General features: G+C 55.2%; 1 protein-coding gene across 2 annotated transcripts; it reads left to right on the top strand.

The window, feature by feature from the left end:
• Window positions 1-527: 527 nt before the first annotated feature.
• ZDHHC22 (zinc finger DHHC-type palmitoyltransferase 22) lies at window positions 528-11,215 on the top strand. 2 transcript variants are annotated; one of them, XM_034642884.1, is made up of 3 exons: window positions 528-970; window positions 2,823-3,362; window positions 8,343-11,215. In XM_034642884.1, the coding sequence occupies exons 2-3, from the start codon at window positions 2,837-2,839 to the stop codon at window positions 8,606-8,608; spliced, it is 792 nt and encodes a 263-aa protein (XP_034498775.1). In that variant the 5' UTR covers window positions 528-970; window positions 2,823-2,836; the 3' UTR covers window positions 8,609-11,215. The 2 variants fall into 2 exon arrangements, with proteins under 2 accessions (XP_034498775.1, XP_002914761.1); XM_002914715.4 differs by lacking the exon at window positions 528-970 and adding an exon at window positions 1,113-1,997.
• Window positions 11,216-11,779: the final 564 nt, after the last annotated feature.

Here is an 11,779-nt window from a genome sequence, read left to right as displayed (position 1 = left end):
GGTCTCAGGATGATTCGCATTGTATAGAGGGCGAAAGCATGTGCATTAGTTCGAATCCAGGCTCTGTCACTTCCTCATGGTATGACCTTGGCCATGTGACTTAGGTTCTCTGTGCCTCAACCTCCTCATCCATACAATGGGAATGACTGAACTTCTGCTGAGAGGGTTCACAAAGCTGTCGCATACTAAAGGCTTAGCACAATGCCGGCACATAACAAGAGCCCAGTAAATAATGTCAATAATGACGAACTAATACTCGAGTAGTGCTTACCATGGGCAGGCCCTGTTTAAGGGCTTTACCTATATTGTCATAGAATTCTTATATCTCTGTTTTACAGATGAGGAAACTGGAATCTGTAAGATCACACAGCAGTGAATGGCGGACATTGAGACCCAGGCAGATCGGCTCCAGAGTTGGGGCTCTCAACCCCTGTGTGCATATCGTCCCTTGATCTTTATGGGTGTTGCCCCTGGCAAGCTGAGCTCTCAACCCCCCAGGCTTCCCTCCTTCCGAGAGAGTGGGGAGCTCGGAGGGTGTTGGCCACAGCGGGGAGGGAGGGAACGGATGATGGCTAGGACATCCACATCAGCGCTGAATCCAGATCCCCCAGTTGGAATCGTGGCTGAAGTCAGGCAGGGCGCCCCAGCCTGCTCCGGGGAGAAAGGGGGGCAAGTCCACGATGCTGAGAGGGGTGGCCAGAGCGCCGCCCCCAGGAGGGGAGGGAGGGGTGGCGGGGTTGAGGGGTGCCCAGCTGCCATCCCCGCCGCCTCCTGGCCCCCACTCGCTGGCGCCCAAGTGGGAGGAAGGCAGCTGCCCGCTCCCTCCTCCCCACATCCCCGCTACCTGCCCAGTCCCCCGAAGCGAAGCGTGAGGAGGCTGCGAGCCAGCGGGGCCGAGCCCACAACTTTGCAGCCTCGGGGAGGGCGAGAGCCGGCGTCCAGGGCTCCTCTTGTCCGCGACCCGAGCTCGGTGAGTTCATTTCCCCACCCCTCTGCGGCGGTGCGGCGGCGGCGCGGGGGGCGGCTTCCCGGGCGTCCAGGAGGCGGTGGCCGAGGAGCCGGCGGCCGCCCGCGCCGCCAGCCTCGCTAGGGCTCCCGGGTGCCGAGCGGACAGCTCCCCACGCCCGCGGGCCGCCCAGGCGGGCTCCGCGCTCCGCGGTCCGCGGTCAGGTGCAGGGCCGGGGGGCTGCTGCCGCCCGTCCGCCGAGCGCCCCTCGCTCCCCCAGCCTCTGTCCGCCTTCCAGGCGCCGCGGCGCATCTGGAGGCTGCTCCCGCGCCCCCCTGGCGACCGGCGCGGGGAAGACACTTGCTTCGCCCGAGACCGGAGCCGAGGCTCTCTGGGGTGGGCAGCGCCGCCGCAGCCCCCCGGAGCGCCCGGTCGGGGGCGGTGCCGAGCCCCCAGCGACCACCTCCCGGCGTGCTCTGGGGTGAGCCTGAGGCCGTGGAGAGAGGCCAGTGCTCCCCATAGCGGCCGCAGGTCCCCGGGGGCACTGGCAACGGCAGAGGGGACTCCAAGGTGATCAGTCGCCCAATCCGGACGGGACAGCCTGGACCGAGGCCTCGTGGCGTTCGCCCATCCTGGGTGCAGCCGCCTTCCCAGAACTTTTCTTGTGCCTAGGGCTCGCCGACTCCTTAGCCCCTGGAAAAGTTATCTCCGGCGCCAGGAATCCTGTTTCCCGGTGGCTTCCGAAGCTGGGCAGGAACCAGGGCTTTGGGGGGGCAGGGCAGAGTGGGGATGCGGTGGGGGTGCTCGGCAGCGGGGCTAGATCCGCCGAAAGGCTGGCAAGCATCCATTCCTTCGTGCAGGGCGGGCTTGTTGGCATCGAAAGGGTTTAGGCGCCAGCGGGGTTGTTTGGGTTTCTCGCTCCAGGAGGATGGGGGGAGGGCGCGAAGGGGGGATTTTAATTTCGTCGCTTCACATGAAAACGCTCTTTGCAAAGAAATAGCCAGGGCAGCCAGCGACGGAGAGATGGGCTGAGCAGGACCGGCTGTTACAGGTATTCTGGCTGCGCCCCCCACCTTGCCCGGTGCCTGAGGGCCTGTGTGAATGAATTGATCGTTTTAATTGATTTTTTTAAAAGNCTGAGGGCCTGTGTGAATGAATTGATCGTTTTAATTGATTTTTTTAAAAGCCAGGTGACAGCGGCTGCGTGTGTGATACACAGATATATACAGACACAAACACAGATACCCAGGCACGCACATATTACACGTACAGAGTCATACACAAGGAACAGCCCCCCACAAACACACACTTACTACCACACACACACAAATCAGGGACCTACAAGCACACATAGCTCCAGAGAGCCTTGGGTTATGGGTGTGGTCCCTGAGTATTGCCCAAGATTGGGTGGGGGTGGGTCAGAGGGTCAGAGAAAAGGAGGTGAAGCAGGACTTCCAATAGGTCATTTCTCTCTGGCCCACCCCCCAACTCTTTGCTTTCTCCTCCGAGGGGGTCTGAAGGAGAAATCCCAAACCTCGTTTCCACTGCCATAAAGGAGCTGAGCCCTAGCCCCATGCCCCTCATCCCCTACAGACAGCGAATAAGCCCTGCCCTCGCCCTCCTTGTGTCTGACTGCGGGGCTCCAGGGCCCCGAGGTCGCTCAGAAACCGAGGGAGCGGACACCTGGAGGTAGGGCCTGACCCCCAGAGGCCGTTTGGGTCTCGGGGTCTCACACCTGCTTGGTCCCGGTTTAGGGAAGAGAGGTGGGGTGATCCAAGGGACGGGGTGGGGAGCTTGGATTTGGGTGGGCTGGGACTGACAGACGGCGCCCCCCCCCACACAGTAGTGAGTCTTCCTCTCACCCTGGGCCCCTTAGGAATGTAATCGAGGATGCTGGCCCTGAGGCTGCTCAACGTGGTGGCCCCCGCCTACTTCCTGTGCATCTCCCTGGTGACCTTCGCGCTGCAGCTCTTCCTCTTCCTGCCCAGCATGCGCCAGGACCCCGCGGCCACCCGGCTCTTCCCTCCCGCGCTGCTCCACGGGGCGCTCTTCCTGTTCCTCTCCACCAATGCCCTGGGCAATTACGTCCTGGTCATCCAGAACTCCCCCGACGACCTGGACGCCTGCCAGGGGCCTTCGGCGAGGAGGGCCCCGTGCCCCCCGCCCAGCACCCACTTCTGCCGAGTGTGCGCCAGAGTCACCCTGAGGCACGACCATCACTGTTTCTTCACGGGCAACTGCATCGGCAGCAGAAACATGCGCAACTTTGTCCTGTTCTGCCTCTACACGTCCCTCGCCTGCCTCTACTCCACAGTCGCCGGCCTGGCCTACATCTCGGCGGCCCTTTCCACCTCCTTTGCCCACCCCCTGGCCTTCCTCACGCTCCTTCCCACCTCCATCAGCCGGTTCTTCTCGGGTGAGTGGGCCTTGGCCAGCAGGTTGGGCCGTAGGCGAGGACCCTCCACCCCCACCCAAAGCTTGTGGGATTTGGCAAAGACAAATACAGGATGCCCAGTTAAATACTAAGGTATCAGATAAACAATGCGTAACTTTGTAGTAGAAGTATGTCCTAAGTATTGCATGGGGCAGACTTAAATTTTTAAAATTCTGTTATCGAGGCGCCTGGGTGGCTCAGTAGGTTAAGCGGCGGACTCTTTATTTGGCTCAGGTCATGATCTCAGGGTCCTGAGAGCAGCCCCACTTCCTGCTCTGCACTCAGCCTCGATGATCTTCTCCCTCTGCCACCCACCCTCACCCAGAGAGCTCTCTCTAAAATAAATAAATAAAATTTAAAAAATAAGTAAATAAAAATTCTGTCATCTGTCTGAAATTCAAGTTAACTGGGCATACTGTATTTTTCCTGGCCGCCTCCCTCTTCACCCCCCATCCTCATTCATCATCTCCTCCTTGCTTGCCACTGACCATTTGCGCATAGAATTTCCTGAGGATCCAGGCAATACACCTGCTCTGTGCCAGGTGGGGCCGGGTGCTGACCATGCCTCCACGCAGCTAGTGAGGTACACCCATGCCAAGGCCTTCCTCTCCCTGACTCCAGTCCTGCTCACACATTCCCCCAAGGATTTTGTCCTCCAGAGGTCTTGCCAGCCAACCGCAGTCAGACTGACTAGGGTGCCAGGCCAGCCCCCGCAGGAGGCGAAGCCCTGCCCTCCTGCCCACTATGTTTGCCCCCACCAGGCTGCTCTCTCTCCTGCAGCTGGCTTGGAGCAGGGGGCACCCTGGTTGGAGATGCAGCCGTGTTTAAGGGCGCCATCTTCACATCACAGTGCTGTGGGACTGGCGTGGGATTGGACCCTCCAGGGAGGCTCCGGCACTTGCAGGAGCCAGGTATGTGGGCCTTCCCACTGGCACTCAGCTGTGGGGACTGTACTTTATATAGTGTGCCCCAGAGAGAGCTGCTTGGTTCCTGGCCTAGAGGGACCTGGCTCCTGGTGGCAGTTCTTACCACTTTACCTGGCCTTGAAATTTCCCGCTACCTCATTTCCTTCCATTCCGTCCCTACCCTGGCCTTGGACTCCAGCTGACTTGGATCTTACCGTTAGCAGCGTGCATGCATGTATGTGTATGTGTGAGATTGTTATCTCCATCTGTCAGATGAAGACACTGAGGCTCAGATGGGATTAAATGGCTTGTCCAGGATCTCACTACTACTGACCAGCGCCTCTGTCCACCCCTCCCAGGTCTTGAAACAACCCAATCCAGCACGTTTCTTTACCTAGTGACCTTTCAGGAACAAAGAAAGACATTGTGGCTACTTCCATTGAGAGCCCAAGATTGTCTTGGCCTAGGCTGGCCACTCACAAAAGTTCTGCTCCGTTCTGGGGAAAGCCATCGTTTTGGTCTTTGTTGGGACTACAGCCTGGTTCTTCGCAGGAGTAGAACTGTTGCGCCATCAGACAGTGGGAATTCAGAGGCCCAGGAAAGCCCCAGCTGTAGGGTCGCCTTGAGGGCTGATGTCTAAGTTCGGCCCAGAACTCAGAGCTCTGAGGCCTTTTGGATCCTGGCATGGGCACAGGAGGCTGCTGGGACCAAAATAACCAGGCTGGGGGAGGGTAGGTGGGCGGGCTAGGGGGTGGAGTGTGAGCACAGGCAGGTGGAAGGATGAGGAGAGCCAGAGAGCCTGATTACACTTTCTTTTCCAAGTAGTTTCATCACATCAAAATGAATGGTTCCAAAGGGAGAATCTTGAAATGGTTTGATTTGCGATAAACCTGGGCTTGAGGCCTGTCCATATGTGCTAGGTTTGGGAGACAGGATAGAAAGGAAGAGGGGCTCTTGCTTTGATCTGGGGGAGAAGAGAGCCAGTCAGCGTCTATCTTGGGGCCCAGATCCCTGTTGCAGCAGAAGGATGAGTCCCACCCCCTTTTACCTCCTCCCCACCCCCACTGGAAAAAAGGCCAAGATTTCTAATCTCCAACTTTCCCATCCATCCATCTTCCTCCTTTGCTGACCTTTCTTCTTCCCCCAAGACCAGCCCTCCTCACTCCCCACCCATAAGCACACCTCACCCCTTCAGCTTCTCCCTTCCCATCTCCTCTCCCTCTGGTCTTAACCCAAACGCTTGCGGGCATGCCCTCTCTTGTCTGCCGAGGAGTGCAGGTGGACAGGAGGGAATGGGAAGGGACAAGATATTTCGTAGGTGGAGCTGTCCACAGCTGTGGGACTACCCCGAGTCAGATCTGCCAGCAGAGCACAGCCTGGCTGCGAGCATGGGCCTGCAGCTCAGGCCACGGAGGCGGGGGACTGGCCAGTCTGATTTTGGAAACAGTCTTCTCTTTGGGCTTCAGGGGATTGGTACAGGTTGTGTCACCTCTCTGAGTCTCATTTGTCTCATCTGGGAGATGGAGACGACACCATCTGACCTGCGTCATGGCTTTTGGATAAGTGTGTCAGCATGGTGGGTGCCACCAGAAAGTCCAGGAAAAGGGAAAGGGGACTAACATTTGCTGAGCACCTATCACGTGCTCCCCACCGTGCAGGTTTCACGGCATTCAACCCCCTCAACAAGTCTAGGAGGTAAGTATTTCATATCCATTTTAAAGGCTCTGGAACTCAAGGCTCAACAAGGGTAAGTTGCTTCTAAGCCACACAACTAGTGTGACTCCAACCCGAGATTGAGACTCAGGGCTCAGCCTCTAGAGCTCAACCTCCCTCCGCTGCACTGCACGGCCTCTCTGGAGCTGCCTCTGAAGCTGCTTTTTGATGAATGAGCCACTTTGGGAGGGAGCGAGGTTCTTGTCCCTGGACGTCTATTAAAGATGCTGGGTGACAATCTGTCAAAAGTGTTACAGATGCTTGGTAGGAAGGAGGGGTGGAAAGATTGGATCGTGTGACCGTTCAGGCCCTTTAGGAAAATTCTGTGATTTTCTAAAAGAAGCAGAACTATTATTAAATAATTCAGAGGAGCTGAAGCAGCCAGGCTGAGCAACTTCAAACACTTCAAGAGAAAGCAGGTCCCCAGAATAGCCTTTTGTAGCTGCTGTAAGGGGCCAGGAAAAGGCCACAAGGTCTTTTCCACATGTCTTGATTTGGTGCCAGAAAAAGCCTATGGAAAACAGCTTCCATCCGCCCAGGCTTATCCCTGCAGCTGAGTTGCAAGGCAGGCCCTGAACTTGACAGCTCTGATGTTCTCACATCCCAGCTCGAGGGCCATCTTTGCCGGTCAGCATTCCTGGAGCCCAAAGGGCACCATGGGCCCAGGATCCTTCATCCTGCACATGGCTGCCTGTGCTGACAAGGAAGAAGTGGGTCAGAGGGATGGAACAGCCCTATGTAAGCCCTGTCCTGCTGCCACCCCCATGCCAGCTGAGGGGCTGCTCAAAATGCCAGCTGGAGTGAGCTTTCCATCCCCTGGGCAGCTGGAATTATTGGTCTCCAACTTTGTAAGGAGAAACTGCTGTCCAAGCTCCCAGGGCTGAGGGCAAGAGGAGGCTGCTAATGAGCAAACCTGAATCCAGTCCACATCGTCCTGGCTGCTGAGTCCTCTGCTGCTCAGACTGGACAAGTTTTAAAAGCCCAGACCTTGGGAGTCTGGAAATTGGGGCCTGGGGAGACCAGGGAAGAGGTGGGCTGGAACCAGGGGATGCTGGAGAAGGATGTGGTTGAGATTTGCAGAGGCTGAATAGGTTATAAGGTAGGGTCTCTGGAGTGGGTACCTTCATCTCATTGGAAGGGGTGGTGGTGGGCTTGCCCTACAGGGAGAGAGGGGCTGAGGAGGGTTTTTGAGTTCTCTCCTGGACCCACTGCCCTAGCTGCTGGGCAAGTCAAGCTAGGTATCCCTACCATGGCTTTCAAGGCTGCAGCCCATCCAGGACTCCAAGCCCCGGAAAGAAGGAGAAAGCTTGATGGTCTTGGGAGTTAAATGTTAGCCCTTCTTGGATGTAGTCTCCTCATCTGTGAATGACCCTCAGCAAGGAGCATTGCACTGGTGTGAACCACAATGCTAGTCACTGTGTACACCATTTCCCTGAATCATGCAGGGATTACTGGAATCCTGTGGAATCATTATTGTTATACCAATTTTACAAATGAGCAAACTGCAACTCAGAGAGATTAAGAAACTTGTACAAGACCACAGAGCTGGGAGATTCAAGCTAGCATGGACTAACCATCCCGGGTCTGAACAAGAACATGGGATCTCTTACTCAGTGGGTGTTTAAAACCAATAATAGAGAGTGTTGATTTGGAGGGGTATGGAGAGGTCCCCCCCAAGGCAAGGAGCTGGACTATGACCTTGGGGGCCTCTTCCAGCCTTAGCAAGCTCTGACTGACAGGACAGCTCTGGCCAAATGCTCTAGTGGACACATTGTCCTCTTGTTAACATTAATGACTGAATTATTCTCTAAGTCAACGGTCTGCACTGCCCTTGGAGCTTGTGATTTATTCTTCTTGATGACTAGGCCCTGTTCTCCATCGTGCTGTCACTTTCGGGAGTCCTCCCAGCCAGCGCTCCCAGCTCCATAGGAAGATGGCGCTGCAGTCAAGGCAACTGCCCAGAAGCCAGCTCCTTCTCTAGCATCCTCAGATCACCCCCCTCACCTCCTGAGAAAACATCTTCTCCCTGGTTCCAGACCACAAAGAGAAGGCAGAGAGAGGCGGCATCTCGGACTCTGAGGAAATGTTAGAGTCTAGGCACTGCCCGGAGAAGCTTCCTCTTCTACTGGCCCTGTCCCTAGATCCCCTCTCTGGCACTAAGAAAAAGTTAGGTCAACTAGTTCATCCTTCCTCTCTCTCACTGCTGCAGCGCTGAGATTGCTACAAAATAGAGCTTCAGTCTCATTAATCTCGCTCTCTCCCTAGCGGAAAGCGCCTGCATGGATCGCAGTTCAGTACGTGGCCTGGGTGTAAAGCGAGTCTGGTGTTTCCCCGCCCCCTGCAGGAGCTGTCCTCGGTTCTGAAATGTTCGTCATCCTCATGCTCTACCTCTGGTTCGCCATCGGCCTGGCCTGCGCGGGCTTCTGCTGCCATCAGCTGCTGTTGATCCTCCGGGGGCAGACCCGCCACCAGGTGCGGAAGGGGGTGGCCATGAGGGCCCGGCCCTGGCGCAAGAACTTACAGGAGGTCTTCGGGAAGAGGTGGCTGCTGGGCCTGCTCGTCCCCATGTTCAATGTCGGAGGTGAGAGCTCCAAGCAGCACGACAAGTAGCAGGCATTCCCATCCTTTCTCTGTGTGTGTGTCTCGACTCCTCCTGAATATAAGACCATGGCACTCTTGTCTCCACCCATGACCCAGTACAACCTTGAGCTGGTAAGGTCCTAGCATCCACCCCTGGTCTGTGACTCATAGAGAACAGTGTTGGCCGGTGGATCGTGGCAAGAAGGAAAAATGGCCACCCAGGCATTGCTAGGCTCCCAGGAGCCAGCCAACTGTTAGGAGGCCTCTGTTTTTGTTCCTTCCCCTTGGAGCCCCTGCTTTCTCCCTCTGCCTGGTTCATCCATTCTCTCCCATGTCTCATATCATCACTGCTATCAGCTAGAACTCTTGCTCTCAGACCATATTAGGAGTGGAGAATGGATTCTCGCTATTGGTATGATGCTCCCCAGGACCCCCAGGCTGGCAAAAATGTTTAAAATTACCATGTGTAAGAGGTAGCCAAGTTGACTCTACCAACTGATTGTGAGATTGAGAAAGGAGGGGTGTGTTCATGTCCTCTCTGTGGAATTGTGAGCAGTGGAAGGGAAACTCAGTAACTTACTGCCCCATCCCCAAACTGCAAGGCCAGGGAGACAGCCGCCAGTGGCCAGGGATGCCCAGGTGCTGTTCCCTGTCCAGCCTGTCCCAGCTGGCCACCCCAATCCAGTCTGGGGCCTGGATGCTTCCTTTCCCTGACACTCTTCCAGCTTTCCCTGCCTTGATCTCCAGCCTCTGGGTCTTTGTTAGGTGCTGGGGAGTCAAGGAAGAAGGAAGAAGGAAAGGAGAAATACTGACAAATGAGAGAAGCATGTGACTACATAACCATACAGACGGGGATGTGTGTGTGTGCAAGAGAGAGAGAGGCAGGGAGAGAGGGGGAAAGATGGTGAGGATTTTTGTTGTGAAATAGATAGAGAATGCTTAGGGGAGGGGAGGAGCAACACAAGTTGGGCACTGGGATATTTGGGGAAAGAGAATGTGAGGAGCAAGTGGGTTCATTTCTGAAGGACATTCTAGCAGCTAAAGCTGTTCAGTGTTTGAATGGCTGCCTGGGGAGGTAAAGAGTGCCCCACTGGAGGTATTCCAGGAGGGACTGGCCAGTCATCTGGCAGGCATGCCATGGAGAGAATTTCTGCACAGAGTTAGGAAAAGGAAGATCCTTTTCCACCCCCAAGATTCTAGCATCCTCTTTGTGATTGCTGGTCTAGAAGCAAGAACTATAGAGATGCCTGTGAATTATTTGGTTTCTTGAAGGGAGGAGCAGGCATGGAGGGGTCTGAAAATCATGATGCAAACTTTCAGGACCCTACTAGCTACTAAGGAGGGAGTCTCTGAAGAGACAGGACAACCTGGGTATCAATGCTAGTTGAGGAGGTTGGCATTTGAGGAAAGGGAGATGGAGCAGTGTTAGGGGCAGGTGGGGGCAGTGGTGGTGGAGCTGGAAGGTCATGTTCCGCTCTGAGAGGTGAGATTGGGAAAGTTGAAGCTCAGGAATGGGGAGACCAGAATATAGGGGTGCTGTTGCGAGACCAGCCCTGCTTATCGAATTGGCTCTGGATGGGAACACAGCTGTGTGTTCTGGGACCCAGAGGATCAAATCTCTGGGGCATATTCGGGAGCCTGGACAACACAAGTGCCCCTTCTGACTGGTTCCCAAAGCCAGTCTGCCATCCAGGCAGGCAGCAGGGCTGAAGCCCACACCCTAGTGTCCAACTGGTGGCCACAGCGACTCCAAGAGTTGCCGCACAACACCCCGAGTTCTTGAGCAGAGTTCTGGAGGACTTTACCTTGGTCCTGCCTTCATGCCCCCTGTAGGGCTAATGTAGAAATGGCACCCCTGGCTCATACTCCCATATTCATTCATTCATTCATTCATTCATGCATCCTACATATATTTATTGAGTCCCAATTATGTGCCAAGTCTCTTCCAGGCACTGGTATACAATGATGAACAAGACACAATTGTTGTGATGAGCACTGGGTGTTATATGTAAGTGATGAATCACTAAATTCTACTCCTGAAACTAATATTACACTATATGTTCACTAACTGGAATTTGAATAAAAACTTGAAACAAATAAACAAAAAATGATGAGCAAGACAACAAGCTCTCTGCCATCGGGGCATATTGTCACTGTCCCCATGCACTGACTCCCACCCCTTGAAAAATGGTTATTCTGCCATCTTGGTGTCAGCAGGGCAGGTCACTTGGAAGGGAAGGATATTTGCAGAGAAGGCTGAAGAGGAGCCCAGGCTGACTGGACGGAAGAGTCATTGGGGAGCATCTTCACCCCCAGTTCTGTCCATATTTAAACAGTGGGAGTGGAAGGGACGGGACGAGAGGCCCTGGGCAATCCAGGCCTTGGCTCTTTCCCAACCCCAGAGCTCAAGCTTGGAAGCTAGCCATGCCATTCCCAGTCTCCTGGAGGCTCAGCACTGTGAGGCTTGACATGGGGAAAAGAAATAAAAGGGAGACCTGCAGGGTTTGACTCTTGGCAGACTGGTCAGTGGGTGGTGATGGTGGGGAGGTTGCCAGGTGTGGGACTGGAGTAGCATTTGTACACATGGCCCTGTATTGTTGATGAAGACATCAATAAAATATGTGGTGTTAAATTGGATTTGATGTGATCGCACGGGCACTGTGGTTGGTAGCAGGGCTGGCAAGGCTGGAATGCACCGACGCGGTCCTAATAGCCGTTGAAATACTTAAACTAAGTATTAAAAATACTTCTATTCTAGTAGGTGAATAACCATTGTCCAGACTCCCTGAGTAACCCTGCCCCCCACTGCCCCAGCTGTTCCTGCCCCTCCCCTCGAACCCCTGGCTCACCTCAGAATCCAGTGATGAAAAAGGCAATGGCTGTTAACCTGCATGGAACCCCCAGGATCCTACTCCAGGCCATCAGCCAGTGTCCTTTGTGACCGAGCAGGGTTGTGCTGTGTGGTTGGTAAATGTGTGGATACTACCCTGGGGTTGGCAGCGGGTCTACATGCTGGGATCTGTGGACCCATGGGGACCAGGGGTAGAATGTGTAATCTGGGAACTTTCCTCCACTTCCTCCCACTCCTCCTCCTCTCCCACCCCTTCCCAGGTCAGAGGACAGGTGGGGAGAGAATGAAGAGGAGAAGCCACTTGGTTCTCCATCACAGCCAAAGCTGAGCACCCTTGAGGATCAGGCAGG

The sequence above is a fragment of the Ailuropoda melanoleuca genome, chromosome 14 (assembly GCF_002007445.2).
Source record: "Ailuropoda melanoleuca isolate Jingjing chromosome 14, ASM200744v2, whole genome shotgun sequence".
NCBI lineage: Eukaryota > Metazoa > Chordata > Mammalia > Carnivora > Ursidae > Ailuropoda > Ailuropoda melanoleuca.
This window is presented reverse-complemented; position numbering and strand designations above follow the sequence as displayed.

Coding starts and splice junctions, on each gene's coding strand:
- ZDHHC22 (XM_034642884.1), top strand. CDS start 2,837: ATGCTGGCCCTGAGGCTGCTCAACGTGGTGGCCCCCGCCTACTTCCTG. Junction 3,363..8,342: donor CATCAGCCGGTTCTTCTCGG/GTGAGTGGGCCT, acceptor CGCCCCCTGCAG/GAGCTGTCCTCGGTTCTGAA.